This window comes from Cucumis melo, chromosome 7, assembly GCF_025177605.1.
Source record: "Cucumis melo cultivar AY chromosome 7, USDA_Cmelo_AY_1.0, whole genome shotgun sequence".
NCBI classification, from domain to species: Eukaryota; Viridiplantae; Streptophyta; class Magnoliopsida; order Cucurbitales; family Cucurbitaceae; genus Cucumis; species Cucumis melo.
Window position 1 is genome coordinate 6675006 of NC_066863.1, and position 26545 is coordinate 6701550.

Sequence of the window (26545 nt, forward strand, 5' to 3'; positions counted from 1 at the left end):
ATACGTGTATATCTACGTATTTTGGTAGTATAGAGCTACCATTTTCTTCCTTTAATTAACATGTTGATCATCATATAAACTTCGTACTATATTATTATTCTTCATAATTCTAAATTTTTCCATCTCTTCTCTCTCTCTCTCTCTCTCCCCCCTATTTCCCTTAAAAAAAAAAGAAAAGAAAAGAAAAAAGAAACAATGGAAAATAATAATAATAGTAATATAAGCATGGTTGAAGCAAAACTTCCACCTGGATTTAGGTTTCATCCAAGAGATGAAGAATTGGTTTGTGATTATTTGATGAAGAAAATTGGGTCTGATTCTTCTTCTTCTTCTTCTTCTTCCTCCTCTTCCTCTTCTTCTTCTTCTTCTCTATTGATTGAAGTTGACCTCAACAAGTGTGAGCCTTGGGATATTCCAAGTAAGTGTCTATTACTATTTTTCCTATTTTCCAATTCTTTCCTTTTAAGTTATTTATTTATTTCTTTTATTGCTTTTTCCTTCTTCTTCAACTTCTCCTTTGTTGTGTTTATGAAATAAAAACAATTGAGGTTTAATTTTATTTAGTTTAAGGGTCTTGGCTTTTAATTTGTGAATTACTTGTGATCTTAAGTGAGTTTGAGTATATTTGCAAAGAGGATTTTTTAATACTGCTGTTTTAAGAAGTACGACGGATAGTTGTATGCTTTGAAAGACTGCGTAGTAATCTTTGACGGATATAAAACTTGTATTATTGATATTGGAGTTAGGGGTTATACTTTGATTTTTCCCATTTTAGGTATCCATAAAAACACAAGTATTAATTCGTTCGTTTTTATTGCTGTTTTTTACAGGTTCATAGGTTTAGTAAATTAAGAGGGTTTCTTAATAACGTAGATTTAACTCGATCGGTATAAAATATAAAATTTATATATTCCATTAGAAAAACTGAAAATTTTGAAGTACGTAATTATAACTTTAACATAGAAAGAAAAATAAAAGTTTTTTTTTTTTTTTTAAATGTTGGGGACTTCTTATAAAGGGGTTAAAATAGTAACTTTATATGTTTAGTTGTGAATAATATTTATTAAAATTGAGATATTTGCATCTTCAAAAGTGTATAAAAATATAATATATATGTATTATATGGTGGAAATTAAAATTTATTTGCTTTAGAAATATCATCACATCAACATCTTAATCTTAAGTTTCTTATAAGATAACTATTCTTTCCCTCTAAAAACTAATTAGGGGCCACGGTAATAATAAGATAATTTATTAAACAATAAAATCACAAATTTCCCATATCTCAATTAAAATATATATAGAGAGGTTATATTATCGATATTAGTTTATTTCATTAAATAAAATATTGAAAAGCTTATTAAAAATATTGATAAATATAAAAAATTTCAGAATTTATCGATAATAGACCTTGAGTGACATAAATACTAAAATTTTACTATATATTTTGTAATTATTTTAGTTCATTTTAATATATTTGAAACGACCTCTATTTTAAAATTTTAATATTTATTTTTTAAAAGATTGAATTATCTAAAAATGTGATGAGATAAGTTATGTAAGTAATGAATTACTTTTTAATACGTACACGTATTTATATGCATATAATTATATATATATATATATATATATATATATATATATTACAAAAACATATACCTATCTCTTTCTTTATATATTTATATGTAATATAAAAATAAGGTGAATAATTCAAAACTTTCCAAATTCATAAATTTATGTAGATGAATTTGACATTTTTGGCAGATTCTTAAAAAATGAAATAAAATAAATAAAAAGGAAAAAAATTGTGAAAGTGATTGGTAGCTACAAGCCAACAAATTCCAACCCTAAATATCATCAAGTTGTTATTTGTTCCCACCCAATAGCTGCCTTCAAAATATGTACATATTTAAAGCATATTTCAACCATTATTTCTAATTTGAAAAAAAAAACATTCTAAACGACGAAATATTTAAAACATTTTAAAAATACAACAAATTTTTAGGTTCTATCGATGGTAAATACTAGTAGATAGAAGTCTATCAATGTCTATTAATATAATAATAGAAATCTATCGATGTTTATCGTTAGTAGAATTTGAAAATTTGTTTTATTTTATAAATATTATGGTTGTTCATAGTTTTTATTATTTTTCATTTATCCCACTAATATAATTTTTGTATTCTTACCAAATCCATTAAGGGGTTGTCATTTTCATGCCTTTTTACCTTTGAAGATTATTGAATAGGAATCTTTAACTTGGTTTTCACCTTAATTTTGTAACTTTCAATAATTCTTCAAATAGTGATTGATATTGACATTTGAACTACACACAATTTTAGGATATGGTTCAAAATATATATGATGACTCATGCCCTCTAAGATTCTTTCTATTGCTAACTATCTATATGTCTTTTCATCTTTACTTTTAAATTACATATTATAGTTAACCAATCAAATTTTTGACGTATCCATAAATATTTAGGTGCACTTTAAACAATCTTCATAACTTATTTATGTTTTTATGTATCATGATAGACACGAATAATAATCTATCGTATCTATATAAGTTGGGATGTTTTATTATATTTATAAGCATTTTAGTAATTTTGTCGTTTAAATAATAAAACTTCTAAAAATACTTACAAATATAACTAAATATCACAATCTATTTGTAATGACCGAAGAATATAGACTGCTATTTGTATCAATTATGATATAGATGGAAATAAATAGTAGTCTATCATGGTATTCATAAACAAATTTAGTTGCTATATTTTGTAAATATTTTATTTTAGTTTTTTTTTTTAAATTTATTTTTAAAATTAATTAATTGACTGCAATATTGTATTGCAATGGGATGTATTTTTCCTTTGACTTATTGCTTTTTTCTAAAAAAATAGGTTATTCGAAGACTTTAAAAGGCATTATCGTTTAGGTCAAAAGATTTAGGTAGTCGATAGGAAATTTATTACTTAATTTCCTTTTTTTTTGTTTAATAAAAAAAGAAATGCCAGATTGAATTCAACTCTATTGAAATTAATTTAATAATCTATCTCACAAGATCATAGTTATGTTTCAATTTATAAGATAATTTATTAAATTTTGATTCTTTTTGTTTAATTTTTATTATTTTTTGTTATTATTGACTACACATAATATGGACATAATTCGTTAAGTTAATTTGAAACAACTAATAATTTGTCTGAATGGAAAATAACTTTTTCTTTTTTAATGATTTTTATTTTTGGATTAAATATTGGTATTTTCTAATCATGGTTTGGTAATAAACACTCGAACATTTTCAAAAATAACAAAATATTGAAACTATTTATAAAATATACCAAAATTTATCAACTCTCTGTAATTAATTTGAAATTTTTACTATATTTTTGTAAATAATTTTATTTTTAGACTATTCATAACGATTCATCTATCTTAGAACCATAAATTTGGTGAGTAATATGTGGCTTTCAAAATTTTAATTTAATGTCAACATGGGTGTAACTAACATGGTGGGCGTACTATCCATCTCAAGATTAGAGGTTCGATCTAATAATGTCTCGTTTAACGACCTCTTCACATATTTTTGTAATAGTTTTATATTATCCGCTTGGCACATAAACCTTGATTGTTTTGCTTATGGTATTACCTAGAAAGTGTTCTACTATTGACGATACTGAAAATTGATCGATAAAAATATAAATTGGACAATTTAAAGGACTAAGTCAAATGAGGATTGATTTTTGCATACATACTCAAATATAAAGTTTATTAGGATCTTACCTAACCTATTTAACCAGAGAAACTTTGGTTGCACTCTAACATTATTGTGCATACATACTTCAAATATAAGGCTTTAAAATCACAACATTTATATTAAACCTAAGTTCATAATAAAACTAACTCAACTTAATTTTAACAGTAAATATCATTAACTTTTACATATTTATCGAAAATTTTCGTCTCTAACCATTTAACTCAATATAATGCCCAGAACATAATCTTATAGTAACTAAAAAGTTTGAACTAAATGTTTTTTTTTTTATTTAAATGAAGTGTTTGTGTTTGAAGTTTGAGGTAAATGTTTAATTTATGCATTTGGTATGTAAAATTTGTGTATAGGAGAGGCATGCGTGGGTGGAAAAGAGTGGTACTTCTTCAGCCAGAGGGACCGTAAGTACGCGACTGGGCTTAGAACAAACCGCGCCACAGCCTCTGGGTATTGGAAGGCCACTGGCAAGGACAGGCCTGTCTTTCATAAGGCTAATCAACTCGTTGGGATGAGGAAAACCCTTGTTTTCTACCAAGGAAGGGCCCCTAAAGGCCGGAAAACTGAGTGGGTTATGCATGAATTTCGTCTTGAGGGTCCATTTTCTCCTATTACAGATCCATCTCCAAAGGTATGAACCAGAACTTAACACCACTCTCTTTCTATTTTTCTATTATCTTGCATTGCAAGTGTTTGTGGAAATACCCCTGTGAATTTGTTGGAGATATTTGTGTTATTTATTGTTTTGATCAACTTATTAGTGATGGATTAGCTTAGAAATGTTGTTTTTCAAAAAACAAAAAAGAAAGTCCTATTTCACTTTTTCTACCTTGCCCTCCCGGTGTTTGTTAAAATGCGTGTCTATGTGAATTTGTTGAGATTTTTTGTGTTGTTGTTTTCTTGAATATATGTAACGACCCAACTCCTTATGCTGAATCGAAGTCATTACTAAATATAGAACAAGTGGTTTAAGTCTAAAAATTTTATTAAAAGCATACGGTTCAAGAAATTCATTTATAAAAACATAAACAAGGTAGTCATGCAAAAATGTAAAAACGTTCTGAAATCCTACTCGGGCCCTATCTACATAAAAGATAGTGAAAAATAAAAAGTACTCAAACTCAAATGCTAAAATCTGAAATAAGAAATAAGCGGAAGCGGTAGTCCCTATGGCCCTCCTCGGTCTCACTTCGGGTCGCTCGCCAGCTTGCCCTTGCCCTTGCCCCGTCCTCTACCTGAAAACATAAAATGGAGAGAATGAGTATAAAAATACTCAGTAAGGGACCCACTACTAGTCCCACTAGGTGCCTGTTAACTTCCTGTTAGAGTCCTGATAACTGGTACCCAATCTCTGGCACGTTCCCGAACACGTGCAATCATGCGCTCCCGTAGGAACGTAACTCTGGTCTTCGGTGCCCGGGGACACCTAGGACAGTCGGGATGCGAGGACCCCGTCGAGTCACTCGAGTCATGTCTATATCATGCTAGACTGGCGTCCCGTCGGACCACACAGTCCTCAATAGGTGGTGTGTTGGGTTTTATGTCCTAAAACTCGTAGATAGTAAATATAATCAATTGACCGTCATTAATAAAGTATTTTATTATTTAATTTCAATAAGTGTTATTGATTATTTTATTAGTTTTGTCTTAATAACCCAAATCCAATAAACTAACATCCTAAGCTGTTTGATGAGTCTTGAACAGTATGTAGAGACATACAGGGATTAATGTTCCAAGATCAGCTTAAAGAGTCTATAGTATAGGGTTAAGGTTGGGTACCTTATCCTGTTAACACTATGGATACGGCTCACTTTGTATTTGATACAGACACATTGATCAAATGCGTTCATGTATGTGACATGCGAGTGAGGGTATCCTATGCAATGAGTTTGCATAAGACTGGACCACGAAATAGTAATCACTAGATGTAACTCCGTTAACTAGTTGGATTGCTATTTCATTAGGATGACCTAGGTAACTTAGTCTTAATCCTGAGTGTATTATGAACTCCTGTTTGCGAGGGATTGTCCTTTGATTTATACGAGTGAGAGTGGCCAGATTGCCGACTCAATATTCTTATCATTTTGGGGACAATACCGAGTGGAGAGCTGGGAACATAATCACACAAGATGGAATTCACTCCTTCCCACCTTTAGGGTAAGTAGATAAGTGTTCCCTTAAATGGTGTCTCCGAGACTTGAACAAAGGGCCCTACCCTCTTAATGGCACGAGAGGGGTTTCTGTTTAGTGGTTGGACCATAAACAGGTTGTTCATTAGAGGAGCACTGGTATTTAAGGACCAGAGGTAACCCAGGGGTAAAACGGTAATTTGACCCAGCTGGAGTTACGAACACTTGTGAAGGACTAACTTACTGGTATTGGTCTATATCCGTGGACACAGAAATATATCTACAGTGAGAAGAGTTCAGCTGTGAGTCTTTAGTGGAGTGTACACACAGTTAACGAATATTGATTAATGTGGTTAATGAGTTTAGCCAATTAATCTCATATCGTTGTAGCTTCTGATCTGTAGGTCCATTAGGTCCCCTTCCTAGCTCATAAAGAGTAATGAGATTTATTTATATTGGTTGTAATTTGAAATGTTCAAATTTACTTTGGGAATTAATATAATGTATATTGATACATTATAATATAAAGTTTATATTTTAATTAGACTTTATTATATAAATTTAATTTTGGATATGATTCAAAATTAAATTATGAGAGAATAAAATATTTGAATAAGTTCAAATATCAGTTTAATGTGAATTAGATTCATATTAAAACTATAAGTTAAAATTTAATGTGTATATGATACATATTAAAACTATAAGTTATGAGAGAAATTTATATTTGAATATGATTCAAATTATGGATTAAATTAAATATAAGATATTTAATTTAGAAATTAATTAATTGGAGCATTAATTAATAGTTTTGTTTAATTTGATTTAATTAAATTTGATTTAATTAAATTAATTAAATTAAAACTATAGGTTATGTGAGAGATATTCATTTAAATATGATTTAAATGAAATATTAATTAAATATGATTTAATTATTTAATTATTTATTTAATTAATATAATTAATATAATTAATTAATTAATTAATATTAATTTAATATTAATTTATTTAATAAGGAACGTGGGTGGTTTTCCCACGTTCCCAATTATTCTCTCTAACTTCCCTCTTCTTCCGACTGAAGAAGAGGGAATTTTTGCGTAACAAATTTTTTTCTCTCAAACGGGAGAGAGTTCTGCGAAGAAGTCTATCCATTCTCTCTAAAAAAAAAAAAAAAATCTCTCCATTCCCTTATTCCAATTTTGGTTCCCACAAACCATCTCAATCAGAGAATAGGAAGGTTTTCAAGTGGTGGTGCCCCAAAAATTTGGTGATTGGCAGATTCAGAGTCGTCAACGAGCGTAAGTTATATTCTCTGTAATTTTTAAAGCATGTTTAATCAATATTTTTTGCCAATGTATTGGTATTTTTAAGGTTTTAATTAAAATTGAGTTTCTGTATATTTTCCGCTGTAAAGGGTTTTCATCCCTTCAATTGGTATCAGAGCCATCTCAGTTTTAATTGAGAATTTTAAAAATTTGCATTGGTTAGGTGGGATCTCTGCATTATGAATGTGGTTTTTGCAATTGAATGTTTCTGTAATTTTGGCCATAGATTTACTGTTTTGATAAGATCAAAATGTAAAGGCCCCTGCGTTTTTGGGCATTTTAATTTGTAAATCTGTAATTTAGAGTCCAATTTTTGGATTCGGGGTGTTTTTCTGAGTTTTTTGACACCAAATTTGCCCAAAACGGACACCCGGAAGGCCATCAACGAGAGTTTTTCGATTCTGTACGAAAACCGAGAAAAAAAAAAAAAAAAAAAAAAAAAAAAAAAAATCCGCGGCTGGAGGTTGAAGAAGGGATGACGTCATCGTGACGTCACTGGATGTACGGACGGCTCCCGCGGCTCGGCTCGGCGGCACTTGTACGGACGGCTCGGGTGTACGGACGGCTCGGCTCGGGGGTGTACGGACGGCTCGGCTCGGGGGTGTACGGACGGCTCGGCTCGGCTGTACGGACGGCTCGGCGCGGTCGGCTCGGTTCGACTCCGATTTTTTCATATGGTGCCGGTTCAAGGGGTTTTGGGCCGGTTCTTCCTATTTTAGGCCGGTTCAAGCATTTTTTAGCCGGTTTGAAGTTTTTTGAAGGTTTTGAGGCCGGTTTTGGAGCTTTGAAAGCACTTTTAGGATTTTTTAAGGCTTTATTATTGTAATTATTGCTTTATTTTATCCTAGAGGCCAATTTTACAGGTTCAATTGTTATTTAATGCTTTATGGATGTCATTTAGATGAATCCCACCTTAGGTTAAGCATGTTCATGCATTTTTATATATTATAAATGTTATAATGTATGGTTTTAATGCATGATTATGAATTTCATGAGTAATTTAAAATATGTTGATATTTTAAATATATGAAATTGAATAAGCATGATGCATGACATTACTTAGTTAAATATAATTTGTTATATTTAAATTAATGTATTGTGTATGCTTGATTGTTTTTCATATTTTTTTTAATATAATTGTTATATTAATAAAAGATGAAAATTAATTTGCATTGTGCATATTACATCCATAGTTTAATATAATTGTTATATTAATATAATGTATGCATGTAATATGGTTTTATTTAATTATAATTTGATTTTAATTATTTAAACCATAGTATGTATGATTATATGGCTAATTAACTAATTTTATAATAGTTATAAAATTTGATTATTAGAAACCGTCAACCTATAATAAAGAGTTGCATGCAAACGTAGGATCTTAGGATTAATTTGGTTTAATTTTAAATTGTTTAAAATTAAATAGACCTAAGATCACATTAATTCTAATAGGATTAGAATTAAGTCTTATTTTTAGTTTAATGAAACTAAATAGGACAAATAGGATTTTAAGGTTATAAGGGAACTCCACCGGTAAAGTTCTGTCTAAGGCTGGGGGTACTTAAGTTGACGGTTTACGGAACACCTCCTACCTGGGAACTGACCCGGAACCGGCGTTGAATTAACCTTATTCCTATTAGCATAAGATGTCACTAGGTAAATTAAATGGTTTAATACACCTAGAAACTTTAGTGTAAAGTTTTATTATAAGTGTTATAATAAGAATAGACTTAGTTAGATTCATTTAGCCGGAATTTAGCTAAGTGCAACTAAACCTAAATTAATAGAACATTTTAGTGGGAGAAAAATGGTATATATGATATATCAATTTTTATTTTTGCTTTCACGTCCCTAAGAGTTCACACGTGAGATCCATACTCGGCTTCGTGTCGCCCTGGGCGCGGCCTCCTTTCGGAAAGTGTTTGTATGGGTCAATAACAAGGTGAATAGGGGAAATGTTCATAGTAAGTGGGAGAAGGACGCGTGTCAACGTATCCTACGGTCTCCTCCATTAGGTTGCACCGTGAGATTTCTATGATCCGCCTGCGTGTCGTCCTGGAGCGACCATCCCTTCGGAGGGCTTGATCATATAAGTCGGAACATCGCAAACTCCAGAAATGGATAGGATTTCTTAGGTTAATCTTCAACAGTTGTCTTTCCTAAACAGTAGCCTGTTGAAGCGTACCTCTGGGATCTGAAAATGGTAGGGTCACACTTACGGGATGAATTAAGTTAGTTAATGAATCCTTGACCGAACAACGATAGCTAAGAACTATAGGAATAAGAGTTATTCTGGTATTAGTAATTAGTTGAGATTGTCTCAATTCAGAAGAAGAGTAATTGATCACCCTTCGGTGATTTTTGTTCTAAACTTCTGAAGTATCGTTGCAAAAACTAAATCATTAGTTTTATTAGGGTTCTTTGATTGTTTGTTTTTGCTGAATTGATTGGATTGTTTTATGTAATGGGTTAAGACAAAGATAACTAATATGGTCAATTGTTTGCTATTTCAGCATGTCTTCCTCAATTATTGCATTGCTTAAAAAAGATCAATTAACCGGTGAAAATTATGCGACGTGGAAATCGAAACTGAATATGATTTTAGTTATCGTTGATCTAAGCTTCGTCTTAATGGAGGAATGTCCTCCTTTCCCCACTAAACATGCATCCCAAAGTGTTAGGGATGCATATGACCGTTGGACAAAGGCCAATGACAAGGCTCGCCTCCACATCTTGGCTAGTATGTCTGACATACTAAGCAAGAAACATGAGATCATGGTCACTGCACGTCAGATCATGGACTCTCTTAGAGAGATGTTTGGACAACCGTCCATTCAGATCAAACAAGAGGCAAATGTTGCCCATTCTAAGAGGAGGTTTGTACCTTCACCTTCTGGATCTGAGAAAATTCAAAAGAGGAAAGAAGGGAAAGGGAAAGGTCCTACTATTGCTGTTGAGGACAAAGGGAAGGCTAAGGTAGCCATCAAGAGGAAATGTTTTCACTGCAATGTTGATGAGCATTGGAAAACAAATTGCCCTAAGTACCTTGTTAAGAAGAAAGAAAAGGAAGGTAAATATGATTTACTTGTCTTGGAAACATGTTTAGTGGAAAATGACCAAAATGCCTGGATACTTGATTCAGGGGCCACTAACCATGTTTGTTCTTCTTTACAAGAAACTAGTTCCTTCAAGCAGCTTGAGGACAGTGAGATGACACTCAAGGTTGGAACGGGAGATGTTATTTCAGCTCGTGCAGTGGGAGATGCTAAGTTGTTTTTCGGAAATAAATTCATGTTTTTGGAAAACTTGTACATAGTTCCTAAAATTAAAAGGAACTTAGTTTCTGTTTCTTGTCTTATTGAACATATGTACTCAATTAATTTTTCTATGAATGAAGCGTTCATTTATAAGAATGGTGTACATATTTGTTCAGCTAAGCTTGAAAACAACTTGTATGTATTAAGACCTAATGAAGCAAAAGCAGTTTTAAATCATGAGATGTTTAGAACTGCTAATACTCAAAATAAAAGGCAAAGAATTTCTCCAAATAACAATACCTATCTTTGGCATTTAAGATTAGGTCACATAAATCTCGATCGGATCGGGAGATTGGTAAAGAATGGACTTCTAAACAAGTTAAAAGATGTTTCATTACCTCCATGTGAATCTTGTCTTGAAGGTAAAATGACAAAGAGACCTTTTACTGGAAAAGGTTATAGAGCCAAAGAGCCTTTAGAACTTATACATTCAGACCTCTGTGGTCCGATGAATGTAAAAGCTAGAGGGGGTTTTGAATACTTCATCTCTTTTATAGATGATTATTCTAGGTATGGTTATTTATACTTAATGGAGCATAAGTCTGAAGCTCTTGAAAAGTTCAAGGAGTATAAGACTGAAGTTGAAAATCTATTAAGTAAAAAGATTAAAATACTTCGATCTGATCGAGGTGGAGAGTACATGGATTTGAGATTTCAGGACTATATGATAGAACATGGAATCCAATCCCAACTCTCAGCACCTGGTACACCTCAACAAAATGGTGTATCAGAGAGGAGAAATAGAACCTTGTTAGACATGGTTCGTTCAATGATGAGTTACGCTCAATTGCCTAGCTCGTTTTGGGGGTATGCAGTAGAGACTGCAGTTCATATCTTGAACAATGTTCCCTCGAAGAGTGTTTCTGAAACACCTTTCGAGCTATGGAGAGGACGTAAACCTAGTTTAAGTCATTTCAGAATTTGGGGTTGTCCAGCACACGTATTAGTGACAAATCCCAAGAAGTTGGAACCTCGTTCAAGGTTATGCCAATTTGTTGGTTACCCTAAAGAGACGAGAGGTGGTCTATTCTTTGATCCACAAGAAAATAGAGTGTTTGTATCGACAAATGCTACTTTCTTGGAAGAAGACCACATGAGAAATCATAAACCACGAAGCAAATTAGTATTAAGTGAAGCTACTGATGAATCAACAAGGGTTGTTGATGAAGTTGGTCCCTCATCAAGGGTTGATGAAACCACCACATCAGGTCAATCTCATCCTTCTCAATCGTTGAGAATGCCTCGACGCAGTGGGAGGGTTGTATCACAACCTAACCGCTATTTGGGTTTAACTGAAACTCAAGTTGTCATACCAGATGATGGTGTTGAGGATCCATTGTCCTATAAACAGGCAATGAATGATGTAGATAAGGACCAATGGGTCAAAGCCATGGACCTTGAAATGGAGTCTATGTACTTCAATTCAGTGTGGGAGCTTGTAGATCTACCTGAAGGGGTAAAACCTATAGGGTGCAAATGGATCTATAAGAGAAAGAGAGATTCAGCTGGGAAGGTACAGACCTTTAAAGCTAGACTTGTGGCAAAAGGGTATACCCAAAGGGAAGGGGTTGACTATGAGGAAACTTTCTCTCCTGTTGCTATGTTAAAGTCTATAAGGATTCTCTTGTCCATCGCCACATTTTATGATTATGAAATATGGCAAATGGATGTCAAGACTGCTTTTCTGAATGGCAATCTTGAAGAGAGTATCTTTATGTCTCAGCCCGAGGGGTTCATAACCCAAGGTCAAGAGCAAAAAGTTTGCAAGCTGAATCGATCCATTTATGGGTTGAAACAAGCATCAAGATCTTGGAACATTAGGTTTGATACTGCAATCAAATCCTATGGTTTTGACCAGAATGTTGATGAACCTTGTGTATATAAGAAAATCAACAAAGGAAAAGTAGCTTTCTTAGTACTTTATGTGGACGATATCCTCCTCATTGGGAATGATGTGGGTTACCTTACTGACGTTAAAGCTTGGCTAGCAGCCCAATTCCAAATGAAAGATTTAGGAGAGGCACAATATGTTCTTGGGATCCAAATCATAAGGGATCGTAAGAACAAAACGCTAGCACTGTCTCAAGCAACCTATATCGACAAATTGTTGGTTCGATATTCGATGCAGAACTCTAAAAAGGGTTTATTACCTTTCAGGCATGGAGTTCACTTGTCTAAGGAACAGAGTCCTAAGACACCTCAAGAAGTTGAGGATATGAGACGTATTCCCTATGCCTCAGCTGTGGGCAGCTTAATGTATGCTATGCTCTGCACTAGGCCAGACATTTGTTATGCAGTGGGAATAGTCAGTAGGTATCAGTCCAACCCAGGGTTAGACCATTGGACGGCGGTTAAAATTGTTCTCAAGTATCTTAGGAGAACGAGAGACTACATGCTTGTGTATGGAGCTAAGGATTTGATCCTTACAGGATACACTGATTCTGATTTCCAAACCGATAAGGATTCTAGGAAATCCACATCGGGATCAGTGTTCACCCTAAATGGGGGAGCTGTAGTATGGCGTAGCATCAAGCAAGGATGCATTGCAGACTCTACAATGGAGGCTGAATACGTCGCTGCTTGTGAAGCAGCAAAAGAAGCAGTTTGGCTTAGGAAGTTCCTACATGATTTGGAAGTTGTTCCAAATATGAACTTGCCCATCACTCTATATTGTGATAACAGTGGGGCAGTAGCCAATTCTAAAGAACCTCGCAGCCATAAACGAGGGAAACACATAGAGAGGAAGTATCATCTGATACGGGAGATTGTGCAACGAGGGGATGTGATCGTCACCAAGATCGCTTCGGAGCACAACATTGCTGATCCATTTACGAAGACTCTCACGGCTAAAGTGTTCGAGGGTCATCTAGAAAGTCTAGGTCTACGAGATATGTACATTAGGTAACCTAGGGCAAGTGGGAGATGTGTAATGGGTATGATGATGCCCTAGTTTATTGTATTTGTATATATACGTTTTATGTAATATACTTGTACATTTTACCATTTCCAATGTTTGAGGATTACTCTACTATGTACATCCCATAAGGACTAGAGTTTTAGTCCAAGTGGGAGTTTGTTGGGTTTTATGTCCTAAAACTCGTAGATAGTAAATATAATCAATTGACCGTCATTAATAAAGTATTTTATTATTTAATTTCAATAAGTGTTATTGATTATTTTATTAGTTTTGTCTTAATAACCCAAATCCAATAAACTAACATCCTAAGCTGTTTGATGAGTCTTGAACAGTATGTAGAGACATACAGGGATTAATGTTCAAGATCAGCTTAAAGAGTCTATAGTATAGGGTTAAGGTTGGGTACCTTATCCTGTTAACACTATGGATACGGCTCACTTTGTATTTGATACAGACACATTGATCAAATGCGTTCATGTATGTGACATGCGAGTGAGGGTATCCTATGCAATGAGTTTGCATAAGACTGGACCACGAAATAGTAATCACTAGATGTAACTCCGTTAACTAGTTGGATTGCTATTTCATTAGGATGACCTAGGTAACTTAGTCTTAATCCTGAGTGTATTATGAACTCCTGTTTGCGAGGGATTGTCCTTTGATTTATACGAGTGAGAGTGGCCAGATTGCCGACTCAATATTCTTATCATTTTGGGGACAATACCGAGTGGAGAGCTGGGAACATAATCACACAAGATGGAATTCACTCCTTCCCACCTTTAGGGTAAGTAGATAAGTGTTCCCTTAAATGGTGTCTCCGAGACTTGAACAAAGGGCCCTACCCTCTTAATGGCACGAGAGGGGTTTCTGTTTAGTGGTTGGACCATAAACAGGTTGTTCATTAGAGGAGCACTGGTATTTAAGGACCAGAGGTAACCCAGGGGTAAAACGGTAATTTGACCCAGCTGGAGTTACGAACACTTGTGAAGGACTAACTTACTGGTATTGGTCTATATCCGTGGACACAGAAATATATCTACAGTGAGAAGAGTTCAGCTGTGAGTCTTTAGTGGAGTGTACACACAGTTAACGAATATTGATTAATGTGGTTAATGAGTTTAGCCAATTAATCTCATATCGTTGTAGCTTCTGATCTGTAGGTCCATTAGGTCCCCTTCCTAGCTCATAAAGAGTAATGAGATTTATTTATATTGGTTGTAATTTGAAATGTTCAAATTTACTTTGGGAATTAATATAATGTATATTGATACATTATAATATAAAGTTTATATTTTAATTAGACTTTATTATATAAATTTAATTTTGGATATGATTCAAAATTAAATTATGAGAGAATAAAATATTTGAATAAGTTCAAATATCAGTTTAATGTGAATTAGATTCATATTAAAACTATAAGTTAAAATTTAATGTGTATATGATACATATTAAAACTATAAGTTATGAGAGAAATTTATATTTGAATATGATTCAAATTATGGATTAAATTAAATATAAGATATTTAATTTAGAAATTAATTAATTGGAGCATTAATTAATAGTTTTGTTTAATTTGATTTAATTAAATTTGATTTAATTAAATTAATTAAATTAAAACTATAGGTTATGTGAGAGATATTCATTTAAATATGATTTAAATGAAATATTAATTAAATATGATTTAATTATTTAATTATTTATTTAATTAATATAATTAATATAATTAATTAATTAATTAATATTAATTTAATATTAATTTATTTAATAAGGAACGTGGGTGGTTTTCCCACGTTCCCAATTATTCTCTCTAACTTCCCTCTTCTTCCGACTGAAGAAGAGGGAATTTTTGCGTAACAAATTTTTTTCTCTCAAACGGGAGAGAGTTCTGCGAAGAAGTCTATCCATTCTCTCTAAAAAAAAAAAAAAAAAATCTCTCCATTCCCTTATTCCAATTTTGGTTCCCACAAACCATCTCAATCAGAGAATAGGAAGGTTTTCAAGTGGTGGTGCCCCAAAAATTTGGTGATTGGCAGATTCAGAGTCGTCAACGAGCGTAAGTTATATTCTCTGTAATTTTTAAAGCATGTTTAATCAATATTTTTTGCCAATGTATTGGTATTTTTAAGGTTTTAATTAAAATTGAGTTTCTGTATATTTTCCGCTGTAAAGGGTTTTCATCCCTTCATGGTGATCCCGAAGGACACCCATGCAGGTACGACTCTAACAGAAATCAAGCTAACAGGTACCCTAATTGCAGTAAACATACACATGGCATCAGCATATAACATGTCACATAAATCATTTCTACACTCTCCGTCCCGTCATTCGTCGTAACCATAATAGATCTTGCCACACATAACAGGCTATAGCACAACTATATCGTCATTTGCATCATACTAGCATTTATTTCAGGCATCATACTGTCAAATCCTCAATATGCAACATAGGGCATACACAGTCTCATACTTCAAACATGAAACTAGTAGTAGAATCTCTTACCTGGAGATCTACTTGTCGAGTCCTAACCGCGAGGCAGTACGCTTTCCAAGCGACGAAGTCCTAACTGTTTAATAAGTCAAAATTCGTAAACAGGTCGCCAACGACCAACGGTTCGAGACTCAATTGAATTTAACTTACCCTAGAAGGAGGTTGCAGTGCTCGAGCCCCTACTGAAGGAAATCCCGCGCTGCAGTAATTTCTTGGTCCAAGACGTCCCTTGAGGAAAATAATATAATTTAGATCCAAATTAATTTAACTAACGTCCGAGCATGGAGTCTTACCGGAAAAACCACAATAATTAATTAGCTTACCAAAATATAGGTGGATGGAGCCAATTTAGTCCTGGCGGCTCGGCTGGAAGAAGACAGGACCGGCTCGGCTTGGGCAGACGCGGCTCGGCTCGGTACAGGGATTTCGCGTGCGGCTCGGCTTGCAACAGGGGGAGACGCGGCTCGGCTTGCAACAGGGAGACGCGGCTCGGCTACACAAAAGCGCGCGGCGCGGCTTCACACGCGGGCGCGGCTTCACACGCGGGCGCGGCTCACGCACGGGTGCACGCGGGCGCGGGTCGGGTTTCCGGAGGGTGGCGCGCGTCGGTTCGGGTCGCGGGGCGGGTCTTCGGTCGGACCTTTGCGCGCGAGGCTTCGGCTTCCGGATCTCGGGTGGCGCGGCGGCTGCTGGTGGTCCGGCTACCGCGGCTTCGCTCGGCGACGGCTACGACTGGCGTTTCGGCTGCGCTTGCGTCGGATCGGAGCGGCGCGCCTCGGCTGGCTGACGGGTTGGCTGCGGACGCACGGAGGCGGCTTCGACTCGGCTTCGGCGTCCGACGGGCGCTCGGCTGCGCAGATCGGCTTGGACGATCTCCCGGCGCGGCTGGAAACTCGGCGACGGCTCGGTCGCGATTGCGGCTCGGCTGCGCTGCTGAACAGAGAAGGATGCTTGGCGGCTCGGGTTCGCGGCGGCGGCGGCGGCGGCGGCGGCGGCGGCGGCGTGCGGCGGCTAGGGTTTCAAAAGGAAAATTTTTCCCCCTTTTTCTTTCTTGAAAATTTTCCTCTTCCTCTTTACGCACGAGTCCCAAGGCCTCTTTTTAAAAGAAATAAAAATAATAAAAGAAATCTTTAAAACCCTCTTTCCTCTCTCCTCCAATAACCACCTTTGACCCTTTCCAAGGCCATTTATTTGTTAAGCCAATAATTTATTTCACCCCCTAACTTCAAAATTAATACATAAAAAAAAAACTTTACTTTAATACTAATAATAAACACACTTTAGTATTAATATTAATGGTCAAAACAAAAGGAAACCGAAATTGTTGGGCGTTACAATCTTCCCTCCTAAAAAAAAACTTTCGTCCTCGAAAGTTCTAATCCTCGAACAGCTTGGGGTACTGGGCTCTCATATCCTCTTCTTTCTCCCACGTTGCCTCTTCCACTCCATGGTTTTGCCAAAGGATTTTGACCAGTGGGATTTCTCGACTGCGAAGCTTCTTGACCTCCCTTGCCAGGACCTCGACAGGCTGCTCCTCGTAGCTCAGATTCTCGCTAACCTGCAGTGGCTCGAAGTCCACCACATGTGTTGGGTCTGCGACATATTTCCTCAGCATGGAGATATGGAATACGTCGTGCACTGCAGCAAACGATGGGGGTAGCGCCAAGCGGTAAGCCACGGGGCCAATCCGCTCCAATATCTCGAACGGCCCTACGAAGCGTGGGCTCAGCTTCCCCTTCTTCGCGAACCTCAGAACACCCTTCATGGGTGCAACCTTCAGAAAGACCATATCTCCCACTTCAAACTCGAGGTCCTTACGTCGTACATCAGCGTAACTCTTCTGTCTGCTCTGGGCTGTCAGCATACGAGCTCGGATCTTCTGTATGGCTGCGTTGGTCGTCTGCACTAATTCGGGGCCTAGCATCCTCTGCTCTCCAACCTCGCCCCAGCAGACAGGGGATCTACAGCACTTGCCATACAGAGCCTCGAACGGTGCCATACCGATAGTAGCCTGGTAGCTGTTGTTATAGGCAAACTCCATCAGATGCAGATGGGAGTCCCAACTTCCTGAAAACTCTAGTACGCAGGCTCGCAGCATGTCTTCTAAAATCTGGTTCAATCTCTCTGTCTGACCATCAGTCTGAGGGTGGAATGCCGTGCTGAAGTCCAACCTTGTACCTAATGCAATTTGAAGTCCTTTCCAGAACTTCGATGTGAAACGGGCGTCTCTGTCTGAAATGATGGATACGGGTACTCCATGTAGTCTCACAATCTCTGTCATATATAGCTGCCCCCACTTACTGGCAGTGTAAGTGGATTTCCCTGGCACGAAATGGGCCGACTTCGTGAGTCTGTCGACCACGACCCAGATCACCGTGTAGCCCCTTAGGGTCTTGGGCAGTCCCGTAATAAAATCCATCGACACACTCTCCCACTTCCACCCTGGCACACTCAAGGGTTGCAACAACCCTGCTGGATGCTGCCTAGGTGCCTTCACCTGCTGGCACACCAAGCATCTACTGACAAAGTCTGCCACATCCCTCTTCATGCCCCTCCACCAATAGACACTCCTTAAGTCCTGGTACATCTTCGTACTCCCAGGGTGCATGGTAAACGGGGAACTGTGAGCCTCAGTCAAAAGCTCCGTCTTAACTGCGCTGTCTTCCGGCACACACAGGCGTCCTTCAAACATAAGGCCATCGTCAGAGGATATGGAGAAGCCTTCACCTTGCTCTGTCTCTACCACGCGACGCTTCTCTGCCAAATAAGGATCATTCAGCTGAGCAGCAATGATCTTTTGCCTCAAGGTTGGCTGAACTGTCAACTGAGCCAACTGTGCGGTAACCTCACCTACTGAGACTGCAATCTCTGCCCTCTCAAAGTCCCTGAGTAAGGGGGTCTGCTTGGTGATTAGCGCTGCTGAATGTGCAACTTTCCTACTTAGCGCATCAGCCACTACATTCGCTTTACCTGGGTGGTATAGGATCTCGCAGTCGTAGTCTTTCACCAACTCAAGCCACCTCCTCTGCCTCATGTTCAACTCCTTCTGGGTGAAGAAGTACTTCAGGCTCTTATGATCGGTGTAAATCTGAATCTTCTCACCGTACAGATAGTGCCTCCATATCTTCAGTGCAAAGACTACAGCTGCCAACTCCAAGTCATGGGTAGGGTAGTTCTGCTCATGGATCTTCAACTGGCGGGAGGCATAAGCAACTACCTTACCCTGCTGCATCAGGACACAACCTAGTCCCTTCTTGGAGGCGTCACTATAGATTACAAAGTTTCCCGAACCATCGGGCACTGTCAGGACCGGTGCAGTCACTAGCTTCTGTTTGAGCTCCTGAAAGCTCCTCTCGCAAGCTGGGCTCCAGACAAAAGGGGTTCCCTTCTTGGTCAACTGGGTCAACGGGCTGGCTATACGTGAGAAGTCTTCCACGAACCTCCTGTAGTAACCTGCCAAGCCCAGAAAACTTCGAATTTCACTAACCGTGGACGGTCGGGTCCAGTTGGTCACCGCTTCAATCTTTGCGGGATCTACTGAAACTCCCTCACTGGAAACCACGTGGCCAAGAAACGTCACCTTCCTTAACCAGAATTCACACTTGGAGAACTTGGCATACAACTTGTTGGCTCGAAGGGTCTCCAAAACTTGGTGTAAGTGCTCCTCGTGCTCAGCCTCAGTTTTTGAGTAAATGAGGATGTCGTCAATGAAGACTATGACGAACGAGTCTAGAAACTCCTTAAACACCCTGTTCATCAGGTCCATGAATACTGCAGGAGCGTTAGTCAAGCCGAAAGACATCACAACGAATTCGTAATGTCCGTACCTCGATCGAAAGGCCGTCTTGGGGATGTCACCGTCCCTAATCCTCAACTGGTGATAGCCTGATCGCAGGTCGATCTTGGAGAAGACGGTGGCTCCCTGCAACTGATCGAACAGGTCATCAATCCTGGGCAAGGGGTAGCGGTTTTTGACTGTCACCTTGTTCAGCTCTCGGTAGTCAATACAAAGGCGCATTGACCCATCCTTCTTCTTCACGAACAATACTGGGGCTCCCCAAGGCGACACACTGGGCCGGATGAAGCCTTTGTCCAGCAACTCCTGTAACTGGACCTTCAACTCCTTTAGTTCGGCTGGAGCCATTCTGTAAGGGGCCCTCGAGATTGGGGCAGTGCCCGGCTCTAACTCGATAGCGAAGTCTACTTCTCTGGGAGGCGGAAGTCCTGGAAGTTCGTCTGGAAAAACGTCGGGGTACTCTCTTACCACTGGTTCGGAAGATAGGGAAACTTCCGGCTCTCTCACATCCACTACGCTTGCCAAAATACCCCAAGTACCCTGGCTGAGTAGTTTACTAGCCTTCATGGCTGAGATGACCTTGGGTATACATACCATGCCTGCCCCCCTGAATTTGAAACTAGCCTCGGAGGGAGGGTTGAAGACAACTTCCTTGCCATAACAGTCTATATTTGCATGGTTGGCTGATAGCCAATCCATGCCTAGTATCACATCAAAATCCTGCATGTCTAACACTAGCAAGGTCACGTCTAACATACGATTCGCTATCTCTACCCGACATGCCTTTATTTGTTCTTTGGATAACAGGACCTCCCCAGATGGAGTAGAAACCGACAAAACACTACCCAAAGGCTCTACCTCTAAACCCACATGCTGAACGAAAACGGAGGATATAAACGAGTGGGATGACCCAGAGTCAAATAGCACAAAAGCATAGTGCCCCAAAATTGGGAGCGTACCTGTCACCACAGTGCCAGCTCGCTCGGCCTCCTGCCGGGTAGTGGCGAAAACTCTCCCCTGCTGGGCCGCAGAAGGCTGGGGCGGTGTCGCCTCAAAGGGTTTCCGAGGACACATATCAGCAGTGTGCCCCGGCTGTCTGCACCTGAAGCAGACTCCACTCCCAGCCAAGCAACGACCTCCGTGGACTCTCCCGCAGGTAGTACAAGCAGGTAGCTCTCTCAGAGTCCTCCCGGCTGCTGCAAGCTCCCGTCGGTGTCTCTGGAAGACACCTCCTGACCTCAGTGTTCGCTGCGGTGCTACGTCAGGCTGCGTCTCAACCTTTCTCTTCTGTCCCAAGGCTGACCCTCTGCCGGCAGCCTTAGACGCATCGGCTCTCTCAGGCAGGCTCAAATCCAGTGCTATACGTAGTGCATCAGCATGCGTGGCTGGGCGGAGGGCTCTGACAATGCCCTGAAGGTCTAGCCTGAGTCCTCTAACAAATTTCTCCGTCCTGGCAGCCTCATCTCTTACCATATCGGGAGCAAAGCGGGACAGCATATCGAACTCGGCGTCGTACTGCTCCACCGTCATGTCGCCTTGCTCCAAGTTTAGGAACTCTTGCAGCTTGGCGTGCTTCACATTGGCGGAGAAAAACTTAGCATAGAAGTTCTCCTTGAACTGCTCCCATGTTATTTTGCTTACATCGCCCCCTAGCATTCTCTCCGCGGTCTCCCACCAGGCGGTGCCCCTGTCCTCCAAGAAGAAGACTGCACACTGCACCTTCTGGTCTTCTGGGCACTTCATGTACCGGAAAATAGTCTCTATGGACGTCAACCACATTTGGGCCTTTGTGGGGTTGTCCATGGATCCGTCAAAGGTCTTGGGATTATACTTCCTGAAATCCCGTAAGTGTTTCGCCTCGGCCGACAGTTGAACTGGTACTGGTTGAGCTTCCTCAGGGGCTGGAGGAGCGACGGCCTGAGCCTGAACAGGGGCGGCCTGGGCCTGAGCAGGGGCGGCCTCGGCCTGAACAGGGGCGGCCTGGTTCTGCTGGGCGGCAAGGAAAGGCGCCAAAGCAGCTTGCAGCATGTCCTGATAACGCTGCTCCATTGCGGCGAGATCCGCCTGGGTGACCGGTGCGTTTGGGTCGACTGCCGGTGCAACAGGTGGCGCCTCCGGCTGGCCACGACCGGCTCCTCTGCCTCCCCTACCACCTCCTCGGCGTGTACCTCTACGTGGCGGCATTCTCCCTAAAATTCACCAACAAACTTCTCACCACAAGAACTTAACACCCTATATCTAGGTCTTAGACTATTCAGGCAAAATTGTAATCTTAACATTAGCAAGGCTTTAGACATACCTGGCGAGTGCCGAAGGACCGTATAGCCATAGGGTGAAGTAAAACCAAACAAAAATGACTTACATCGTAGGTCAGTCTACAGAACCTAAAACACTGTGCTCTGATACCAACTGTAACGACCCAACTCCTTATGCTGAATCGAAGTCATTACTAAATATAGAACAAGTGGTTTAAGTCTAAAAATTTTATTAAAAGCATACGGTTCAAGAAATTCATTTATAAAAACATAAACAAGGTAGTCATGCAAAAATGTAAAAACGTTCTGAAATCCTACTCGGGCCCTATCTACATAAAAGATAGTGAAAAATAAAAAGTACTCAAACTCAAATGCTAAAATCTGAAATAAGAAATAAGCGGAAGCGGTAGTCCCTATGGCCCTCCTCGGTCTCACTTCGGGTCGCTCGCCAGCTTGCCCTTGCCCTTGCCCCGTCCTCTACCTGAAAACATAAAATGGAGAGAATGAGTATAAAAATACTCAGTAAGGGACCCACTACTAGTCCCACTAGGTGCCTGTTAACTTCCTGTTAGAGTCCTGATAACTGGTACCCAATCTCTGGCACGTTCCCGAACACGTGCAATCATGCGCTCCCGTAGGAACGTAACTCTGGTCTTCGGTGCCCGGGGACACCTAGGACAGTCGGGATGCGAGGACCCCGTCGAGTCACTCGAGTCATGTCTATATCATGCTAGACTGGCGTCCCGTCGGACCACACAGTCCTCAATAGGTGGTGATCCCGAAGGACACCCATGCAGGTACGACTCTAACAGAAATCAAGCTAACAGGTACCCTAATTGCAGTAAACATACACATGGCATCAGCATATAACATGTCACATAAATCATTTCTACACTCTCCGTCCCGTCATTCGTCGTAACCATAATAGATCTTGCCACACATAACAGGCTATAGCACAACTATATCGTCATTTGCATCATACTAGCATTTATTTCAGGCATCATACTGTCAAATCCTCAATATGCAACATAGGGCATACACAGTCTCATACTTCAAACATGAAACTAGTAGTAGAATCTCTTACCTGGAGATCTACTTGTCGAGTCCTAACCGCGAGGCAGTACGCTTTCCAAGCGACGAAGTCCTAACTGTTTAATAAGTCAAAATTCGTAAACAGGTCGCCAACGACCAACGGTTCGAGACTCAATTGAATTTAACTTACCCTAGAAGGAGGTTGCAGTGCTCGAGCCCCTACTGAAGGAAATCCCGCGCTGCAGTAATTTCTTGGTCCAAGACGTCCCTTGAGGAAAATAATATAATTTAGATCCAAATTAATTTAACTAACGTCCGAGCATGGAGTCTTACCGGAAAAACCACAATAATTAATTAGCTTACCAAAATATAGGTGGATGGAGCCAATTTAGTCCTGGCGGCTCGGCTGGAAGAAGACAGGACCGGCTCGGCTTGGGCAGACGCGGCTCGGCTCGGTACAGGGATTTCGCGTGCGGCTCGGCTTGCAACAGGGGGAGACGCGGCTCGGCTTGCAACAGGGAGACGCGGCTCGGCTACACAAAAGCGCGCGGCGCGGCTTCACACGCGGGCGCGGCTTCACACGCGGGCGCGGCTCACGCACGGGTGCACGCGGGCGCGGGTCGGGTTTCCGGAGGGTGGCGCGCGTCGGTTCGGGTCGCGGGGCGGGTCTTCGGTCGGACCTTTGCGCGCGAGGCTTCGGCTTCCGGATCTCGGGTGGCGCGGCGGCTGCTGGTGGTCCGGCTACCGCGGCTTCGCTCGGCGACGGCTACGACTGGCGTTTCGGCTGCGCTTGCGTCGGATCGGAGCGGCGCGCCTCAGCTGGCTGACGGGTTGGCTGCGGACGCACGGAGGCGGCTTCGACTCGGCTTCGGCGTCCGACGGGCGCTCGGCTGCGCAGATCGGCTTGGACGATCTCCCGGCGCGGCTGGAAACTCGGCGACGGCTCGGTCGCGATTGCGGCTCGGCTGCGCTGCTGAACAGAGAAGGATGCTTGGCGGCTCGGGTTCGCGGCGGCGGCGGCGGCGGCGGCGGCGGCGGCGGCGTGCGGCGGCTAGGGTTTCAAAAGGAAAATTTTTCCCCCTTTTTCTTTCTTGAAAATTTTCCTCTTCCTCTTTACGCACGAGTCCCAAGGCCTCTTTTTAAAAGAAATAAAAATAATAAAAGAAATCTTTAAAACCCTCTTTCCTCTCTCCTCCAATAACCACCTTTGACCCTTTCCAAGGCCATTTATTTGTTAAGCCAATAATTTATTTCACCCCCTAACTTCAAAATTAATACATAAAAAAAAAACTTTACTTTAATACTAATAATAAACACACTTTAGTATTAATATTAATGGTCAAAACAAAAGGAAACCGAAATTGTTGGGCGTTACAATATATCACCTTGCTTAATCAAATCATAGCTTGAAATGTTCTTGTTTTTTGGAAAAAGAAAAAGAAAAAAATTAATTGTACTCTATATTCGCTTTTTCTACCTTGCCCAGGTGTCTGTTGAAATGCCCGTGTGCATGCATTTGTCGAGATTTTTTGGTGTTGTTTTATTGAATATATTACCTTGTTTAATCAAAATATGATGGGTTAGCTTGAAATGTTGTTTTCTTTTTTTCAATTATTTTTAAATTGTAATCTATATTTCATTTCTAAACCTTGCCCTGGACGTTTGTTAAAATGCCTGCGTGTGAATTTGTTGAGATTTTTTGTGTTGTTTTTTTTAGTATATTACCTCTCTTAATCAACTCATCAATACTGGTGGTTTAGCAACTAGAAATTTCTTTCATATGTTTATCTACCACACCAATTTTCTTGACCATTCAGCCATGTTTCGATTGAGATATTGGTAAAGCTAATGTGGGGTTGGATTTTCTCCCAACAATGTATTGTAATAAAAAAGAGAATAATATCAGTCTAATCAAGGGAGAATATGAGTACTAGATAAAATATCTATCCATCGAATTCTGAAATTACCCTTCAAACATTTGGTTCTTGGTTTTCTAACAGTAACTCATTTTCTTTAATTTATATCTGCACTATTGCAAAACCTATTGGCTTGACTTATAAATATGCATAAAATATGAGGCAACCTATATTTTTGGATTTCCTTCTTAGTTGGTTTGTTTGTCTTGCACTGAAATCTTTTGACTTTATAAATTCTCCCTCACCATATAAGCCGACTTTGTCTTATTTGCCATGGGATGACTTTCTTAAAATATCTTAAAATAATGTTAGTAGCTGATGGAGAAAGATTTTCCTGTTCATAATAAACGATTGCATCAAAAGACCAATTAGTTTACGTATTAATAAACTAAATATACGAATAGAATAGCAACTTCTCTGAAACTTTGAATCATAATTCACTGTTGTTGTTTGTGCTTGTATCAACAGGAGGACTGGGTTCTGTGCAGATTGTTCTGTAAACAAAAGGAAGTTACCCCTCAACCGAGCACTGGAAGCAGCAGCTGCTACAACGACATCATTGCATCGTCGTCGTCTCTCCCAGCTTTAATGGATTCATACATCAGTTTTGACCAAAACCCAAGTAGTCATTTAAATGAGTATGAGCAAGTGCCCTGCTTCTCCATTTTCTCTCAAAACCAAACCATCCCAACTCTCACAAGCCTCATGCAAATGGAGGCAAACACAGGCAATAACATCAAGAACTTTAGCACCATGTTTGGAGGAGGAATGCCAAATTCAACCACTTGTTCTTCAAATATTGACCCTTTTGCTTGTGACTCTAAAGTACTTAAAGTTCTAAATAATATTACTAAGATGGAAACAAATGGAAATTCCTTCATTGGGCAACCTAGCATGGGAGAAGGCAGCTCTGATAGCTACTTATCCGAGGTCGGAGTCGGAGACGACATTGCCAGCTTATGGAACAGATAACACGGAAGGAAAAATGGAGAAAGGTAAAGTAAAAAGAAAGAAAAAATGCCAGAAGATTGCTGTAAAGATAAATGGTGATTGAGATTGAGAAGGAATGCTGTAGTTTTTCTTCTCTTTAATTTATAATCTTAAAAGATTCCCAATTGTAAATTTTATTGCATATGTGGGAAACTTTTTAAAGCCTAATTCATGGTTGATGAAGTGTAACACTGATCATTTGTGAGTGCTCATGGACTCCATGTTTGATTTTTCATAGTTAAACCAAAATGTTACTGTTAGAAACTTAAAAATGTGTTCTTTATTATTATTATTATTTTTAAATGGTAATTTGATTTATGGACGAATTTTTTTGAAGATGTTTTTCTTCGTCTTTGATATTGCAACTTACCTAAAGGTCAAAGAGTTTAATTGGTAGTCAAGTTTAAAAAATATAGGCATAATTTTAAAAACTACTTTGTTTTTCATTTTTAAAAGGGGTATTTCCTAAATATAGAAAAAGGATAGTTAGCAATTATATTCAAAATAATTAAGTATATAGTAATATTTTAAAAAAAATTGCAAATATAGCAAAATCTGTTAAAATCTATCAATGATAAGATATAATAAATATTGGCTTATCACTCATAA

General features: G+C 39.0%; 1 protein-coding gene across 2 annotated transcripts; it reads left to right on the forward strand.

Annotated features, from left to right (window-relative positions):
* The first annotated feature begins 88 nt into the window (after positions 1-88).
* LOC103487649 (NAC domain-containing protein 21/22-like) lies at positions 89-26208 on the forward strand. 2 transcript variants are annotated; one of them, XM_017044350.2, is made up of 3 exons: positions 89-418; positions 4126-4403; positions 25415-26208. In XM_017044350.2, exons 1-3 carry the CDS (start codon positions 196-198, stop codon positions 25916-25918), a joined length of 1005 nt encoding a protein of 334 aa, XP_016899839.2. In that variant the 5' UTR covers positions 89-195; the 3' UTR covers positions 25919-26208. The 2 variants fall into 2 exon arrangements, with proteins under 2 accessions (XP_016899839.2, XP_008444276.2); XM_008446054.2 differs by having other exon boundaries at positions 4129-4403.
* Positions 26209-26545: the final 337 nt, after the last annotated feature.

Bases quoted from the DNA above. Each gene is read 5' to 3' on its own strand.
- LOC103487649 (XM_017044350.2), top strand. From the start codon at position 196: ATGGAAAATAATAATAATAGTAATATAAGCATGGTTGAAGCAAAACTT. The intron at 419-4,125 runs GTAAGTGTCTAT...ATTTGTGTATAG, and splicing joins TGAGCCTTGGGATATTCCAA to GAGAGGCATGCGTGGGTGGA. The intron at 4,404-25,414 runs GTATGAACCAGA...TTGTATCAACAG, and splicing joins TTACAGATCCATCTCCAAAG to GAGGACTGGGTTCTGTGCAG.